The sequence below is a fragment of the Dipodomys ordii genome, unplaced genomic scaffold (genome assembly GCF_000151885.1).
Source record: "Dipodomys ordii isolate 6190 unplaced genomic scaffold, Dord_2.0 Scaffold18, whole genome shotgun sequence".
Taxonomy (NCBI): domain Eukaryota; kingdom Metazoa; phylum Chordata; class Mammalia; order Rodentia; family Heteromyidae; genus Dipodomys; species Dipodomys ordii.
Window position 1 is genome coordinate 16,775,795 of NW_012267234.1, and position 18,322 is coordinate 16,794,116.

General features: G+C 55.9%; 1 protein-coding gene across 1 annotated transcript in view; it reads left to right on the forward strand.

The window, feature by feature from the left end:
- The window catches only part of Cmip (c-Maf inducing protein), a 56,987-nt gene that overhangs the window by 22,140 nt on the left and 16,525 nt on the right, over nt 1-18,322 (forward strand). Inside the window, exons 3-8 of the mRNA XM_013012949.1 lie at nt 6,178-6,339; nt 8,923-8,964; nt 11,584-11,646; nt 12,858-12,938; nt 15,259-15,362; nt 16,018-16,122. Of these exons, the coding sequence (XP_012868403.1) occupies nt 6,178-6,339; nt 8,923-8,964; nt 11,584-11,646; nt 12,858-12,938; nt 15,259-15,362; nt 16,018-16,122 (557 nt within the window). The remainder of the gene's footprint in view (nt 1-6,177; nt 6,340-8,922; nt 8,965-11,583; nt 11,647-12,857; nt 12,939-15,258; nt 15,363-16,017; nt 16,123-18,322) is intronic.

Genomic DNA, 18,322 nt, shown 5'->3' on the forward strand with positions numbered 1-18,322 from the left:
CTTGTTGCTTGTAGAAGAGCCTACAGGCTCGCGCCCCCCCCCCCCCGCCCGCCTGCAGCCCTTCCCCCCCCCCCCCCCTCAGCCTGAGATCCCAGCGTCTGTGCCTGCCTCTGCTCAGGAGCAGTTTCCAGAGAGATGGCGGGTGTTGCCCAGGTAACGTCCCTTCACTGACAAGCCAGAGGGTGAGGACAGCCGTGGAGCAGGAGGCTTTACCTGCTGGCTGGCTCTGCTGGCTGGTGGGGCTCCTGCCTGCTCTGGATGTGGGTGATCATCAGTAAGAGTGGCTGTGTAGCCAGGGCCTAGATGAAGAGTCTCGTGTGTCTTACTTTGTGGATGCTCACATCAAGCCTTTGACAGTTAGTTTCCTGTTTTGCAGGTGAGAAAATGAAGATGTAAGTAATAGACTAAATTCTGGGAGCACTGGGGTGCTCTGCTTTGCTCACCGTGGCATCCTTAGTACTTACACAGGGCTGAAACAGCCTAGTAGATGGTTCTAAAGTATCTTTGTTGAGTGACTGGATTGATAATGCGTGGGTGGGTGGATAGATGGATGGGTGGGTGGAGAAGTAGAGGATGGATGGACAGATGGATGGACAGATATGCATAATAGGTGAATCAGTGCAAGATGTGGGGGTGGCTAGATGGATTAGTGGATGATGGATGAATGGATGGTTGGATGGTTGAAGTAGAGCTGGAATTTGAGCTGAAGCCTGCTGGTTACAAAGCCTGCACTTTTAACATTTATTTAGCTATACTGCTTTTGGCTTTGTCTGATGACTTGTCCCCTAGGATGGCATTAAAAGGAAGTTTATTTGAGATATAATTTACATGCCATAAAATCCACCCACTGTAGCCAGTGGCTCACACCTGTAATCCTAGCTGCTCAGAAGGCTGATGATATCTGAGGATCAGGATTCAAAGCCAGAACAGGCAGGAAAGTCTGTAAGACACTCCTACTTCTAGTTTAACCAGCAAAAAAATGAGAAGCGGGGCTGGGAATGTGCCTTAGTGTTAGAGCACTTGTCTAGCATGCATAAGCCCTGGGTTCAATTCTTCAGTATCATATACACAGACGTGGCACTGTGGCTCAAGTGATAGAGTAAGCCTTGAGCAAAAGAAGCTCAGAGACCGTGCCTAGGCCCTGAGTTCAAGCCCCAGGACTGGCAGAGGGGCGGGGTGGGAGGGGCTGTGGCTCACAGTCTTGTTTTAGAACCTTGCCGTCACTGAGCTTGCTTACAGCCTCATCCCTGTTGCTGTTCCTCAGCCCAGGCAAGGACTGGTCTACTGTCTGTCTGTGAATTTCCCTTTCCATATGTTTTGTATAAAGCGAATCACCAGTATGTCATCGTTACTTGGCATAACAGGTGTGGGTCCACCTGCATTGGCATAGAAAGAATGCTGTCTTTTTCCTTGCTAGATATTCCACCGCACCCTGTTTCTCTGTCGATGGATGGGTGCGCACAGGGTGCAGTGCCCAGGTCTCTGTATAGAGTACGTTTTTCCTTCTCTTGGACAGATTCGAGGGACAGTTTCTGAGCTGTGAGTTGGTGTTTTAGCATTTCAATAAACTGAAACTAGTGTCTAGTGTGGCTCCAGCACAGTCTACCTCCCACCAGCACAAGGGTCCGCTTCTCGCTTCCTTCCCAACATGCTGTGGCCTGTCATTTCCATCCCAGCTCTGCTAGGGACTGTGAGATGGAGCTCAATAGACAGACAGATTCTTTTGTTGGTGTTTATGCTAGTACTGGGGCTTCAACTTGGGGCCTGGTCCTTAGCTTTTTTGCTCAAAGCTTTACCACTTTAGCCACAGTTGCACTTCTGGCTTTTTACGGTTAATTGGAGGTAAGCGTCTCAAGTGACTTCCCTGCCCAGGCTGGCTTCAAAGCATGTTTCTCAGATCTCAGCCTCCTGTGTAGCTTGGATTACAGCTGTGAGTTGCTGGGCTGGTTCTCTATTGCTTTCATGTGCATTTCCCTGGCGGTGTAGTGGGGAGGGTCAGTGAGACCTCTCAGTCCGCAGTGAAAATGTAAAAGATTTTATTGAGTGAAAAGTGCTGACTCGCCAGGACCTCACCTGGAGCTGGGATCCCAGGAAGCAGGCCGACCCATAGGGGCTTTTAAGCATTTGGGGATAAGGCAGGGCCAAGGGGAATAGAACGAAGGGTGGTGATGGCCCTCTGGGTTAGGGCTCCTATTGCTCAAAAACCAGCAGAAGCAGAGGTACAGAGTTACAGGGTTATGGAGTTACAGAGTTACAATTACAGTTACTAGCTAAAGTAATGAGTTACCAGGGAAGCCTTATCCACAGCACACTTACATTTATATCTTAAAAATCATTCATTGTCCATTTTACACAATCCAAGTCAAATATCATACTCCATCTTCACGTCCTCTACCATGTCAGCGGGGGCTGGGAGTGGGGGTAACAAGGTGAGCATCTTTGTTGTATGCTGACCCCCAGGCAGACCATTGACCTTGTGAGTTGAAACGAGGCAAGCTTTCTCTACGAAGGGCCAGATAGTGACTTTGGAGTGGGGGCCACGTTCAGTTTCTGCAGCTTATTCACACACACACACACACACACACACACACACACACACACACACCAGAGACTTTGGGGTGGGGGCCACATTCAGTTTCTACTGCTTATACACACACACACACACACACACACACACAACTCTTAGAAAACCTGTGGGACCATTTTTGGTGTTGTCCTAGACAGACAGACAGGGGGCTGAGCCTGGCCATGTGCTGTAGTGTGTCAGCTGCTTTGAGTCAGTGTGTGTCGTCAGCGTGTGTCCAGCCGCAGGCAGTTCCCAGGCTCAAAGGAATGCCAGGGTCTGCAGAGTTCACACCACACACACCACCCAGCGATGCATCCTCCTGGCAGAGGGGGCTTGGCTAGAAGAGCACAGTTCCAGGGCAGAGCTCCAGGGAGCCTGGGATTCGGGGTTCCGGCCGCAGTCCAGGCCCAGGCCATCCTGAGGCACCGCCTGCCAGGAGACATGCTCCAGTGTCACCTGGGAGGGGCCAGGCCCCGTGGCCCCGGACAGGCGCCTCTGTGTGTCCCGGGGTTCAGAGCCTCTTCTGGGATGCCCCACGCCGGTCCCTGATGTCTGGCTCTTAGAGCCCGGGGGCTCGTCTGCCTGCAGCGCCCTCCGCCAGGCATTCCTCACGCCTTTGGTGGGTGAGGACCTGCCACACCTGCCTCTGCCTGAAAGAGGAAGGGTGCTTGGCACCAGTTTTGCTTCGTGCCTTGTCTCCTCGTCTCCTGCTGGGCCTGGACGAGTCCCTTGTCCTTTGCAGTCCCATGGCGTGCGCTGCAGCTGCCCACTACCCCAGCACCACCACGTACTGGCACCAGGACCCCCGAGGGTGTAGGTGTGTGGCTCTGAGGCCATCTTGACCTGGGCGGTATGCATGCTGAAGAGTAAGGGGAGCCCCGGCCAGTGCCCTGCACCGCACCTCCCTGCTTTGGAACGGTGAACTTGCAGGTGGATCTTCTTTCTGCCCCAGCAGGACTGAGCAGGGGAGCACTGCCAGCCAGCCGCCCGCGCCATTTGCACTCAGTCCCTTGTCTAGAGTCTGTTCCCAGGGGGCCTTCATCTATGGCATGCTGCAGCTCAGAAGTCCTCGCACCCGGCGTGCGCTCGCACCCGGCGCCCAGGGTTCGATGGCAATGCTGAAGCAAGTGCCCCAGCGTGCTCAGAAAGCTGCCACCCTCCCGGACCGGACCACAGAGGTGGGTGGCTGGTGAGCACCGAGCCGGGTCAGAGAGACCATGTTAGTGTGGGCATTGCTGGTGGGTCCTGCTTTGACTTGTTGCCTCTGGTCCTGCAGTTTGGGTTTTCTTGTTTAGAAAGACAGGGTGTCTGTCTGTCTGTCTCTCTCTCTCCTCTCCCCCCTTCCTTTGGAACTCAAGATCCTCCTGCCTCATTCTCTTCAGTGCTGGGATTTCTGAAATGCACCACGATGCCAGTCTACTTTGCAGCATTTAAGTGAGGGCTAGTTTGGAATGGTGCTGAGTAAATATTAATGATGGCTATTTCTGGGTTAAGGGCTTTTTTGAGGTCTTTTAAGTCATTCTCCCTTTTATGCTTTTCAATATGGTTTAAATATTTTATAATGAGCATGCATCATCTTCGTAAAAGAATGAAGTCATTCTTCTTTCCAGAGTAAATGACTTAATGCTAACCAGCAGAATGGGTACTAAGAGCGCTGACCACACTCGAGTAGCGTCCTCTGTGGGACCTTCTGGCCTTTTTGTTTTGGTTGGTCACAGGGCTTGAACTCGGGCTTGGGCGCTGCCCCTGAGCTTTTGTACTCCAGGCTATAGTGCTCTACCACTTTGAGCCCCAGCAGCACTTTAGGTTTTCTGGTGGTTAATCATAGTCTCATGGACTTTCCTGGCTGGGCTGGCTTCAAACCACAATCCTCAGACCTCAGCCTCCTTGTAGCTTTCTTTGGGACTCACTAGGTATGTATGGTGAGTTGTTTGAAAATTACATGGCTCTCTGGGTGCAGACGAAAGCCCAGCCTTGTTTCCCAGGTGCAAGGACTGCTCACATGCTGAGTGCCTGAGATCCCCCTGTGGGGAGGGGTGGTGTGGAGCGCACCTGGGCACCCTGGGCTGTGCCTGCCTGCTGTGATGTAAGGTGAAGGCAGGGGCTCTGCTCGCTGCCCTGGTGCAGTGTGGCCTCGTTGATAGTAACTTGGAAGGTGCTGGTTACCATTCAGAGATGCCTCCGGGACCAGGTGTGTCACGTCACCAAGGCAGACGCCCGTCACGTCCTCACTCAAAGCTAGCTGCACTCCTTGCAATCCTTCCAGCCCTGGAAGGGTGGAAATGTTTCCAGTTCCCTCCATTCCTACCCCTGACACCTCGGACTTTACCTCAGCAGCCTCTTTCCCCTGCTTTGCAGGGTCTGAGAGGAACAGGAGACCAAGAGGAAAGAGGTGGACTGGCGACAGGAGAGGGTGGGGCATGGTGGCTCAGGTTGTAAACAATGGCGAGAAAGAAAATCCTCTGCATTTTGTGCCTGGGTGGTTTTTTCAGAGACGTAAGTATCAGAGCTTCTTTTGTGTTGGCTGTTGAACCTGGACTGTAGAAGAGAAGATGCAACTCCATCCAGGAAGTGAACTCTGTCCAGGAATTACTCGAGTTACACGCTGATGGGCTGGGTGTGGCGCTTGTACCCAGTTGACAGTTGAGGGACCCCAGGCTTTATGGGAAGTTCCAAGTACGGGCGACTCTAGCCTCACCCCCCGCTCGGCCGGTTACCGATCGACTCTGATATGGAGCTTTTCTTCCGGTACTTCCATCTTTAGCTGTGCTTTCTTCAATCACTTCCTGATTCTTAACTCAGAAACGGCTTGGTGGGACTGTGGAGGCCTGCGAGCTTCTGCTCGAGCCTTGGCAGTCAGGGGGAGCCCTCCCCTCCTCTCCCCCCCTCCCCTCCTTCAGACTTAGGCTCAGAGACTGTGCCGTGTCACCCCAGCTGGCTGCTGGTGCAGTGACACCAAAATGAGACTGTCCCCAAGGAGCGGGGCACTTAACGATGAGTCCATCCAGTTGACGTGTCCCTGCAGGCCGGGCAGCAGCGGGGCAGGCAGCTCCGGAGACGGAGGCGGGAGGGAGACTTGCCAGGACCTCCGCCTTCCGACCTCTGTTTCCATGATGTCAGAGAGGCGGAACTTGCCTCGGCCTCCAATCTGAGAGACAGCAGCCCCCACCCCACCACTCTGGCCTTGGAAGCCAGCGGAGGTGCGCATGCTCCTGTCTTCCTTGCCAGGTTTGTGCAGAGAGAGCCCCAGGTTTTCTGGGGCTGTCCTGGGCTTGGGCCTGTCCTGGCCCTCATCCTGGCCATCCTGTTGTGTTACTGCTTTCCGGGGGACCACTGAGAACCTCAGAGGCAGCATCTGCAGCCTGGCCTGCACACCCAGAATACCCCACACCTGCTGTAAAGATTGGCGGAAGAGACGATCGGAAAGAGAATAATTCTTTTCTCTTAAGCCATTGAGATCAGTGTGGAGGTTGCCCTTCTGGTGTTAGGAGCTCGGCTGTCTGCACCCTGTGCCTTGGATCACACCGGTCCCTTCTTCACACGTCTGTTCCTCCTGTCATCTCGAGTCTTCTGCCCTCCTTAAGTCGTATCTCCTTGTGTCTCCCACCCAGAAAAAGATTTACAAATACAAGAAAGTCCTGAGCAACCCAAGCCGCTGGGAAGTTGTCTTGAAAGAGATCCGGACACTCGTGGACATGGCCCTCACGTCTCCCCTTCAGGACGACTCCATCAACCAAGCCCCCCTGGAAATTGTCTCGAAGCTGCTGTCAGAGGTGAGGCCCTCCTCCACTCTACTCTGCCTCTGCTCCCATGCACACACTGTTTTGTGTATGACCTGGTACTGGGGCTTGATCTCAGGGCCTGGGCACTGTCTCTTACTTAAGCTTGAGCCACAGCCCTACATCTGATTTTCGGTTGGTTAATTGCAGGTAAGAGTCTTAAAGACTTTCTTGCCTAGGTTGGCTTTGAGCCTAGATTCAGATCTCAGCGTCCTGAGTAGCTAGGATTATAGGTGGGAGCCACCAGTTCCCAGTGCATCCCCCCTTTGAAGTTTGCATTTGCATCTGGAGCACCAGCCCCTTCCAGCCACAGACGCCAGCGGAGCTCTGCTGGCAGAGGAGGCGGTGGCAATGGAGGTTTTCTTGCTCTGGCTGTCTGAGCTTCACTGCCTAGGGCTTGTCCAGACTCAGAGCCAGGGCTAGTGGGGCTGGTAGCAGCAGCCTCGGCACCAGCAACAGATGCCAACTCCGGGATCCTCTGGTGGTTCGTGCGGGGAGCACGCCAGTGACACCTGGCCGTAGCCTGGCACAGCTCTACCGGCCCCTCATCTCCCCACGCAGCCACAGTTGGGCTTTGTGTGCCCGACTCAGGATTTAATAAAAGAAAGAAAAAAGTAACAGGAGATTGCACAGCCAAATGGGAACTTCTAGGTTCTCTCACTTTTTTTGGGGGGAAGGGGGGCAGTCATGGGGCTTGAACTCGGGGACTGGGCACTGTCCTGAGTGTCTGTTCACTCAAGGCTAGCGCTCTACCACTTGAGCCACAGCGCCATTTCGGGCTTTTTCTGCTTATGTGGTGCTGAGGAATTGAATCCAGGGTCTCGTGTATGCAAGGCAAGCGCTCTAACACTGAGCCACCTTCCCAGTACTCTAGGTTCTCTCTTTAAACAATAAGACATTCAGAAAACTCAGCCACTGTGCTCAGCATCAGGCAGCACCATCAGCCCTGCCAGCGGCTCCACATTAGACTTTGCCCTGCATGCCAGGCACCATTTGCACTGCCTTCCTGGCTGTGTTCTAGTACGGCTGTCTGTCAGCCTTCTACAAACATCCCTGCTTGCCTGCCTGGCCCCTGGGGACCCTGAGGGAGATTTAACCGAGTCGCCGTCACATGATGACAATTGTCACATGATGACAATTGTCACATGATGACAATTGTCGCATGATAATTCCCCAGCTCCTTCCTGCTTGCTCTGCTCTTTCTCCCGCACCCTCCCTGCTGTCCATCCTGCAGGCCCAGGCCTGCCCGCCGTCCCTCAGTGCAGGCACCCATTCTGCAGTGCTGATAGACACTCTTTCGCCTGGGAGGAGACCGGGCAGAGGGTACAGAATGGTGGCAGTGGGGACGCCCTCAGGGGAGCTGGCCTCGTTCTGTTCCACAGAGGAGGAAAGCTTAGATACTAAGCTGACTCACACCCCATGTCCAGCGCCCAATCCCAAGTTCAGGCCTTTCACCTGGAGAAAGGAAATACATCCGTCAGGTGCCGGGGCCCCACGCACGGCACGTTCCCATTCTGTCTGCAAGGCAGCTTTGCTGTCTTCATCTCATACATAAGGAAACTGAGGCCAAGGGACACCAAGGGACCTGCCCAGCCCACCGTGTTGGGCTGGGAATTCCACCCCGAGCTGCCTGGCTCTTTCTTTTTTTTTGGTCAGTCGTGGGGCTTGAACTCTGGGCCTGGGCGCTGTCCCTCAGCTCTTCAGCTCAAGGTGAGCACTCTACCACTTGAGCTGCAGCGCCACTTCCGGTTTTCTGGTGGTTTATTGGAGATAAGAGTCTCACGGTCTCTCCTGCCCGGGCTGGCTTTGAACCTCGATCCTCAGATCTCAGCCTCCTGAGTAGCTCTGCTGACAGGCGTGAGCCACCAGCGCCCGGCCTGGCTCTTTCTTCTGCAGACCACATTGTCTGGTTTCTCTGACACCACCGTCAGGTATAGCAGTGGCCAAGGTGGCCCGTGTGCCTTGTAGCCAGCTGTGGGCCAGGCATTGGAGGGCAGGGCCCTGTGTCGTTGGCTGGGCCCTGGCGCCAGGCCTGCCTGACACGGAGCCTGTGGAACACAATGTCAATGTCACAGGAGATGCTCTGGTCTGGACCCCAAGCACATCTCTGCCAGGTATCTGGAGAGGAGTGCTAGAAAAGCACTGAAATGTCAACAAATTTATTCAAACTAATTTTGTTTTTGCAAGTCTATTGCTGGAATTTGAGGTTAGCTGTGCCCACTCACGGAACACCAGGGTTCCTTGAGAACCTCTTGAGAACCACTGAGGCACCGTGGTAAAACACCACCTGATGCTACGTGGAGGCTCGTAGAAAGTCCACTCACCTGTGTCCCACACTCCTGTGTACTGTGAGTCGGCCTTGCTGGCTCCTGGGCAGAGTCCTCACAGAGGGCCGGCCAGGATAGACACCAGCTTCCCCTTTGTCCAGAGTAGAAGCTGAATCGCACCAAAGGCCACACGGCTTAGCCACCGTGCTTGCTATGGGGGGGAGGCAAGGTTCTGAGATCCAGTGGGCCTTTGGAACGCAGACTCTGTTTTCTTGATTGTGTTTTCCTCTTTCTCTGTCCTGCTCTTTAGAACACAAACCTGACCACCCAGGAGCATGAGAACATCATCGTGGTGAGTCCCCCTCTGCCCTGCCTGCCTCCCGGACCCCAACCCCGCCCAGCCCAGCCTGGCCCGGCCCGGCCAGCTCCATGGCCCCTGCTTGGTTCTGACGCTCAAGCCCCAGTGGATGGGGGGCGGGGGTGGGGGCGCTAGTCAGTCTTCAGGGCTCCTGAGTCTGCTCTGGGAGGCGCTAGTGGCGCTGTCATTTATTTGCAGCGTCACTTGTTTCGGGAAAGGTCACAGGTCTTTTTCTGCCCCAAGCATCTGTCTTCTTCCATCCTAAACAACAGTGAACAGAATTCCTTCTGATATGTAAAGTAGGACATTATTTTCTGGGATTCAGTGATGCACCTCGGGGAAGAAGCTCTGCTGGGGTAATTTTAAGCTGTGAGACGAGGCAGGGAGAATGCAGAAATGAAACCGCACCCATTTCGGGCAAGCCCTGCTTGAACTACAGTGACTGAGGCAGACCGCATAGGACATGTCACCTGTTGTAGGAAGACAGATGTAAGAGACAGGCCATAAGAGAGGGGAGAGTGATCTAAAAAAGCAACCCGAAAGCTCCCCCGAAGCAGTAGCATCTCAGTTGGGTTTTGAAGGATCGATAGAAGTTTGCCAGATAGCAAACTGGAACAAAGGCATCTGGAAAGAGGAAACAAAACTCTGCAAAGATGCAGAGATTTAAAGCAATCTGGTGTCTTCTGGAAGCTTCTCTATTGCTGGAGTATAAAGCATTAGAAAGTGAAAAGTTGGGAGTCAGACCTAGAATTGGAAACGAGAGACGGAGCTCTGGGTGCTTGGAGATGATGCACAGTGAGCCTGCCCAGCAGCTCCCCTGGCCTCTACAGGAGCAGTGCGCAGGGCTCAGGCCCCTTGGGCTCTTGGCAGTTGAGGAAGGGTCGTGGGCATCCACCCCTCAGCCTGGTGAGCCCAGCGTCGTACTCTGAGCCTGGCAAGAGATGACCCTTGGCCTGGGGTCTCATTCAGGGCAGTGTCAGTGCCCGACACCTAGTGGGTGCTCAGCCAGCACTTGCCAGAATTCCTGCATCCCATCATGGCTGCCTGCGCCTCTCTTGCCAGAATGGGGAAAGCCGCCCCGGGCACCCGTCACCTGCTGGCACCTTCTCCAGTGTCTGCCATGGATCAGTTCATGGGACGAACATTGGTTGAGCAGGGTAATCGGCTCTGCCCTGCAGGCTGAGTGCCCACCAGAGACAGGGGGTGGGGGGTGGGAGGCGGGGGGCTGTGCGCCAGGGGCGCGGCTGAGGGCCAGGTTCATTGTCAATGTTGGGGGCGCGTGGAGGAGCGGTTAAGTGGACCTCAGTGAGCTCTTGGGAGGAGGTAAGGGAGGTAAGGGTGGGCAGGGGTTTCCAGGAGGAGAAGGCTGCGCTGTCGTGAAGGATGGATGAGAACAGCACCCGTGGAGAAGGGCGGGCGGAGGCCGAGCCTGGCTGAGCAGAGTTGGGGTAGAGGTGGTAGTCCCTGTCCCCATGAGGCCGCCTTGAGGGAGGAGCCTTGGAAAAAATTTGTTCTGGAAACCCAGGCTGCAATTACTCAGCTACGGGACAGAGTTGACCCCTTAATGGGGTCAGGCTGGGCGTCCCTGCCCAGCAGGCAGGCCTGGGAGCCCAGGGGAGCTGACACGTCGCCCCTGCCCGCCATACCCCCTTCCTTCAGCATTACTACGGGGCACCATCACGACCGCCTTCCGTCCAGGAAGCACGTTATCATATCTGACCTATTGGCGGTTAGTTACCCCAGTGGGCCTTGGTGGGTTTCATGTACTGATTTTTCCACTGGAATCTGATTTGGCTTTCTTCATTCTCTTGGCAAGGATCCTAATCAATAGAAGCCACCATTGGCCGGCATGGTGTGTCACCGGGCAGCGCAGGCCTGACATCCAAACCCCAGCCTGGGCCCAGCCACCCCGGGGGGTGCAGGGTGCCAGGAAGGGCTCAGGCTCCATGGTAGACATGGGTTCAGTTCAGACCTGACAGTCACCTTAGGTTATTAACAGTTGGAGGTCAAAGTCTCGTGGACTTCCCTGTGGGTTGACTTTGGCTCTCAATCCTCATATCTCAGCGTCTCCAGTTAGCTAGAATTACAGGCGTGAGCGGCTGGCACTCACCCAGCCAAGATCACATTTGTTCCCAGTCTGGTAAGGAAAGTTTGATCCCAGTCTGGGCAGGAAAGTCCGTGGGACCTCTTCCCCTCCCCCACCCCCCCATGAGATTCTTATCACCAATTAACCAGCAACAAACAACAACAAAAAAAGCTAGAAGTAGAGCTGGAGCTCAAGTGGTAGAATACCAGCCTTGAGCAAAACAGCTCAGGAACAGCACCTAGGCCCTGAGTTCAAAGCAACAGTAGCAGCGCACACGCGCGCGTGCGCACACACACACATACAATGTAGCCTAGTGCTGGCCACGGTGCTGTGCTGTCTCAGTCAGGTGCTCTGTTCTGAGGGACCTGGGTGGATGCCAGGCAGCTCTGAAGCCCGGGAAGTTGTGTTCATCACCATGGGTGTGTGAGGCTGCGTTTTCATCTTAAGTTGCCTCCCTCTGCAGACACTGCGTCCCTTCCCGCCCGCCTTTCCTTCTGGCTGATGTCTGTCCATCCGTTGTCTTTCAGGCCATCGCTCCTTTGCTGGAAAACAACCACCCACCACCAGATCTCTGTGAATTCTTTTGCAAGGTATGGTGGTGCCACAGCGGGGCCCTATTGCACGAGGCCTCTGCACATACGTGGGGCCAGATGAGGTGGGCTGGGGCGGTGTTACACAGCCCAGGCCCAGCAGCCTGGGTCTCAGTCTCAGACACCAGTGGACGGCCTGCGGGCGGCTGTTCTCGCACCACATCCCTCTCTGCCAGACATGTTTAAGAGCAGGGTTGCCACCCAGGGGTCCGGGAGGGGATTGTCTGCTTTTCTTTGGAATATTCCTAGTTGTCTTGGGAGGCAGTTTGCGGCTGATTTTTCTAGGCCCTTGACGTCAGAGCTGGGTTATTCTTAGCAGAGGCTCTCCAAGCACCGGCTGGCCCACAGAGGGGGCCTGGCCGTGGGGCTTTCCCTGGCTGGGAGAAGCTGGCAGAGTGTGCCAGGTCAGCCTGGAGGAGCTGTGGGGCAGGGAAGCGTGCCCAGGGATGCAGCGCCAACATTTTCAGCAGGATTTACACACTACATTCCCAGCTATGCCAGGAGCGGCATCCCTGGTTCCTAGAGCACAGCTTGGTGGCACAGAACCGTGTGTCTGTCGCAGAGCAGCAGAGCAGGCGTCCGGGAATGGGACCCAGGTGCCCCAAGCCCTGTGGGTGTCAAAGGGAGACAGCCTTCACACACACACACACACACACACACTCTCGCACACTCACACACCTGGCCTGAATCAAAAATCTAGAATATTCTAACTTCCAATTGCTGACATGAGTGCACCTGACAGGTCACAGGAAAAAAACATGGACAAACTGAAAATACAGTATAAAAATGCCCTTCAGGCTCTGTGTAAAACTACATCGAAAGTCTCTTCTTTAGACTCAGTTGGGTCCCCAGGATATCTCATTATGTACATGCAGATATCACAGAGCCTCAGAACCATCTGGTCAGCCGAGTCACCAGCGGTTTGCTGAGTAGTCTGGCCTAGGGGTGCCGTTCTGAGGGAAGCCAGACCCTGGAGGTTGCACAGGATGCAGGGCTCCAGGGGCCCTTGGCTTGGGGAGGTAGGGTGGTGATGGCGCGCAGGATTTTGGGGACATGGAACCCTGTGGCCTGTACTGCTGGTGTGGCTAGCACGTGTCCTCAGACATCTACCAAGGGAGGCCTGGAAGAAGGGCCACAGGGACGTGCCGGGTGGGCTTGTCACCTGGGACAAGGGATTCGCACGTCCACTGACTGTAGCCCTCCCTCCCCAGCACTGCAGAGAGCGACCTCGGTCCATGGTGGTCATCGAAGTGTTCACCCCTGTGGTCCAGAGAATCCTCAAGCATAACATGGTGAGTGACCAGCCCCAGGCTGGCTTCAGGCTGTGATCCTCTGATCTCAGCCCCTGAGTAGCTGGGATTATAGGCGTGAGCTACCAGTGCCTAGCTAAGGTTGCTTCTCCTCTGTCCTTCCTCCCCCCGCCCCCCTGCAGTGCTGGGGATTATTAAGTCTAGAGTTTCATGTATGTCAGACAAGTGTGTGTGTGTTCATTGAGCTGAACCCTAGCTGTGGGTCCACTGACAGGGACACAGAGGATGATTTAGGGGTACCAATGCCTGTGGTCATCCACATCATTTCCCCACGATTGGGAAAGATTGAGCCCTGCCTGTCTGCTCATGAGCACCCCCAGTATGTGTAAAGTGCAGGGAAGGCCTGTGCGGCCCTGTTCCCCATTCCTGAGCGTGGGAATGGGCACAGGTGGGCAGGAGTGCAGGCTCTCCTCCCTGCCTTACCTGTGTCTCCTGACCAGCCGAGCCCCCGGGCCCTGGCCAAGCACTCTTGGCACTTGCTCCTCCACGGCTTGCCTGCTGACGTGCGGTCATTGGGGAAGCGGCGAAGACGTCATCTCCAGTTATGCCACTCAGCTGGAGCGGGAGGGCCCCTTTGTCCTTGGCCAGAGCCTCTTAATTCAGCCTCCTTCTCCCAGGCTGGGAGCGCCGCCTTGTCTCAGGCTGTGCCGTCGGCCATGCCCCTCCTCCTCCCTGCTTCCTGCCGGCGATGACACGGCTGCATGCCAGTCCTTCCTCCACCCATCCTCCCTGGCCATTTCCTCCACACCCACTTCACACTTTCTCCCCCACTCCCGCCACACACACACAAACACTGACACACACACACACTGACACACACAGATACACACATACACACACACACTGGCCATTTCCTCTACACCCACTTCACACTTTCTCCCCCCCCCACTCCCGCCACACACATACACACACACACAGATACACACACACTGGCCATTTCCTCCACACCCACTTCACATTTTCTCCCCCCCCACTCCCTCCCCCATCCTCTACACCCACTTCACACTTTCTCCCCCCCCCACTCCCGCCACACACACACACACACACACACACACACACACACTGGCCATTTCCTCCACACCCACTTCACTCTTTCTCCCCCCCCCACTCCCTCCCCCACAGATACACACACACACACACACACACACTGGACTTGTCCAGCCATCCTTCCTTTATCTTGTCTGTTTGCCTTTTTTGTCTTTAGTTTGTTTTGCTTTGTTTAGCTAGTCCTGGGCACTGTCCCTGAGCTTCTTTTGCTCAAGGCTAGCGCTCCACCACTTGAGCCACAGCCCCACTTTGGGATTTTTCTGTTTTATGTGGTACTGAGGAATTGAACCCAGGGCTTCATGTGTGCTAGGCAAGCATTCTACCACTAAGCCACATTCGCAGCCCCAGCCTTTTCAGTTTTTGAGAGAGCCTTGACATGTATCTGATCAAACTGGCCTGGAACTCAAGATCCTCTCGCCTCAGCTCCCAAGTTATTGGGATACACAGGCCTGTGTTTGCTGTCCCTCCATAGGTGTGTGTGTGTGTGTGTGTGTGTGTGTGTGTGTGTGTTTGAGAGAGAGAGAGAGACTGACTAAGACAAACTCAGGGCCAGGGCTCTGTCTAGCAGCTTTTTCACCCAAGACTGGCATTCTGCCACTTGAGCCACAGTTTCACTTTCAGGGTTTGGGGTGGTTAATTCGAGATAAGAGTCTCATTGCCCAGGCTGGTTTCGAATCACAATCCTCAAATCTCAAGCCTCCCGAGCAGCTAGGATTGTAGGCATGAGCCGTCTCAGCCTTTCGAGGGTCGCTTTCTCTCCAGCTGATAACACCTGATATCACATGTTCCTTCCGTTCATGTGGGCTCCCTGCCCCTTATGCCTCCCCGCCCCCAGGCACACCCATAGGAAGTCCAGCATCCTTCCTAGGGCGGCGGCCTCACACCGGGCTCCTCTGAGCCGCACTCACTGCCCAGGCGCTAGCTCACTGGAAGCGAAACCCACGAGTTCTTGGGTGACTGCATAAGAAGCTTCCAGCTTCCCTGGGGTGGACAGGGGCTGAGCTGGACCTGAGCAGGTCTGTGGTTTGTGCTGACCTCTGACCTCCCTAGAAGAGCTTTGAGGTCCAGGCCAAGACATCAGACTGCCAGAGGCCACTAGAGGTGTGGCTGAGCCAGTTAACCTTTGAGACAAAACCTCGGTGCGCTTTCCCCACCTCACACACCGGCTCCAGGCAGAGCTGGGGCCTGCACCCTTCTGGGCCCACAGTGGCCCGGGCCCTGGCCATCCAGCTCACGGCCTCTGCTCTCCCCGCAGGACTTCGGCAAGTGCCCGCGTCTTAGGCTGTTCACTCAGGAGTACATCCTCGCCTTGAACGAGCTCAATGCGGGCATGGAGGTGGTCAAGAAGTTCATCCAGAGGTGGGTCTCCACTGGGACTCCTCACTGCCATGACCTGAGCACTTCCCCTACAGTGACAGCCCCGTGCCCGTGTGACACGAGCAGGCACTGGTTCTCTTCCCTTGGCTCTCCCTGCTGGGGCCGCCACGTAGAGGCTGGCACATGAGGATCCCCCAGCAGGACGTGGCACCCAGGGGCCAGGAAAACTACCGTAACTGTGTCCCCCAGTGTCCGGTGGCATGAGGTCTTCCCTGCCCCTGGGTTATGGTCTGCAGCCCTGAGCCACAGCGACACCCCAGAGAGATCCCCCGCTCCAGCCAAGCCCGAGTGACTGCCCTAGGCCCCACACCTGAGGGCACAGAGGGACCTGTGGCTCAGGCCCAAGCACCAAGAGTCCAAGGACGCGGCCCCAAGCCTGTGTCTTCAGGTTCTTTGTGTACCCGTTGCAGAGGGGACCGCATTAGAGTGGAAGACCCGGGGCAGACGGGGGCTGACGCGGGCCACCCGGGCACTTGGACCTGCCGCCCACAGCTGGAGTTTTGCCCTCGGCTGTCACCGTCCAGCCAGCATGGCGGGTTCTAAGGCCTCCATTCTGTGCTGGCAGAGTGGGTGCTGCCCCCCCACCCCCCACACCGCCTCTGCACACAGCCTCTCACCACATTCTACTCTCTTCCAGCATGCATGGCCCCACGGGCCACTGCCCTCACCCCCGGGTCCTGCCCAACCTGGTGGCTGTGTGCTTGGCTGCCATCTATTCCTGCTACGAAGAGTTTATCAACAGGTCAGCACCGGGACGGGGGATGGGGTGGGGCTCCCCTGTCACGGGCACACCTCGCCTAGGGGATTGTCCCAGTAGTGTCTGGGCTAGGCTGCTCTCAGGGCATAGGACTCAGTCCTGAGGCATTAAAGAAGACCCTGATGGGCACCAGTAACTACAAGGCTGAACTGTGCCTGAGCCACAGGAACCAGCACCCAATGCTGCAGCTTCCTATAACAGAGACAGGAGAACCATGCTGGGGTGCGTGCAGATGGGCAGGTACATGCATGTGCACCAGGCAGGGGCACTGGGAATGCGGGGTGTGGCTCGAGGTTCTGCAGGCTGGATGCAGGCAGCCTGGCTTCAGCCTTGAGGACAGCTGGTCTTGAGGGAGATACTTGCAGGGTCATGTTTTCCCAAGGCAGTTGCAGAGCAAGCCACTGTGGGAGCACGCAAGGTGGGCGAAAGGTGAGCTCTGGACACCAGTGCCGAGAAGAGGGTGCAGAGGGCTTTGGTCTAGGAGTCATTCCCAAGAGCAAACTCCCAGCCTAAGACCTGGTGCAAGTAGCGTACCTGGCAGCCGCTCCTGCCTGCCGTGGAGATCCCAGCACTGGTTGGGGCCACTCCTATGGTGCAGAAGGATGCCAGTGCCAGCAGTGTTGGGGGACTCTGCAGTGACATCTAGCGTCACTGGGCGGCTGTGATCTGTGGGACTCTTAAGGGGACCACACTGTCCAGGCACCTCTAGAGCTTCTGCAAGTATGCGCACACCCACAGATCCGCATGCCCGGCTCCTCACATGCGTCTGACTCGCCCGCCTGCTGGGCTGCTCTGAACACCTCAGGGCCAGGGGTGGGGCAGGAACCAGCGGAGAAGCCGCTTCTTCCGCAGCACCCCTCTGCCTGTGCCCAGGAGTGGGGCTCCCTAGGGTCAGAATGCTTGGCTGCACTCTAGAAGGTCAGAGGTGATGAGAACCAGAGCTAGGAGCACTCACTGCTCAGGCCGCCATCCTGGTCTTCCCCTATCCCCGCTTGCTTAGGTCTCTGCTGGGCCACGTGCTAATGAGCAGTGAAGCTGCAGGCGGCCCCTGCCTTCTGGAGGGGGTTGAGGGGGTTGGGGTGAGGCTGGAAAGACCAGGGGCATGTATGTAACATGCTGAGGTGCGGGGTCCCCACGCTGGCTGTGGATTAGAGCCACCTGTGAAAGTTTGAAAAAACCAAGTGGAAAGCTGAACCTGGTGAGCCAGCGTGTCCGCTTCTGTGTGTCTTTTGGTCTGTTTGTCATAAACGTGCACACACATGTTTATAGCAGCATTACTTTTAATAGCCCCAAACCAAAACCTTCCGCAAGTCACATGTCCACGGCAGTAGAACAGATAAATAAACTCTACAAAGAGGACACATGAGTGACGCACACGGAGCCCAGCACCCCTCGCCAGCCAGCCACAAGCTGAAGACACAACACCGAGTAAAACTGGCCAGGTGTCCCCTGTGTCACTTCTGGTAGTGGGGCCGAAACAGGAGCCTGCCATGCTGCCAGCCTCCTGTGGAGTTCGTTTCACAGGAAGCTCAAGATGAGGCAGAAACGTAACGTGTGGTAACGGAGAGTGGAGGCCAGAGCCTTGGTGCCTCCGGCGGGGCTCGGGGGTGGGGCTTCGGGGCTCCTGGTACCCCAGGGAGTTTTTCCAGTCCTCCTCCCAGACACTTGCAGGGTGTCGGTGTTGCAGAGTGCCCTGGCATCGCTGGGGAGCCCCAGACACCAGCAGAGTCCACGCTGATGGCTATGAGGCTAAGGGGTGTGCGCAGTCCACACGCACACCGCCGTCCTGTGTGCACACGACTCGTGTGCCCGGCTCCTTGCTATCTTGGGAAGCACAGCGCTTCCTGCCCCACGGTCAGGTAGAGTGCCGGAGGTCAGTGGTGGTCCTGGGCATATTTACGGCAAGAACATTGGCAAGCACCAAAAATCGGGCAGTCTTTGTCCTGGTGACAAAGTTGCTAGATTTTCCCCAGCATACTAGGAAAAAAAAAGATGGCAGGGCTCCCCTTGCTATTCTGATTGATTGAGGTCACCCTGGCGTGGAGGGTCGTCGAGTTGAACTCCTGAGGCTGAATGGAGATCTCTTGCTGAGTGAGTGGGAGGTGGGGACCTCCTGGCTCTAGCGAGGCCCCAGGCCAGAGGGGTGTTCCGGGCAGAGGCAGTTGTACATATAAAGGTGACAGAG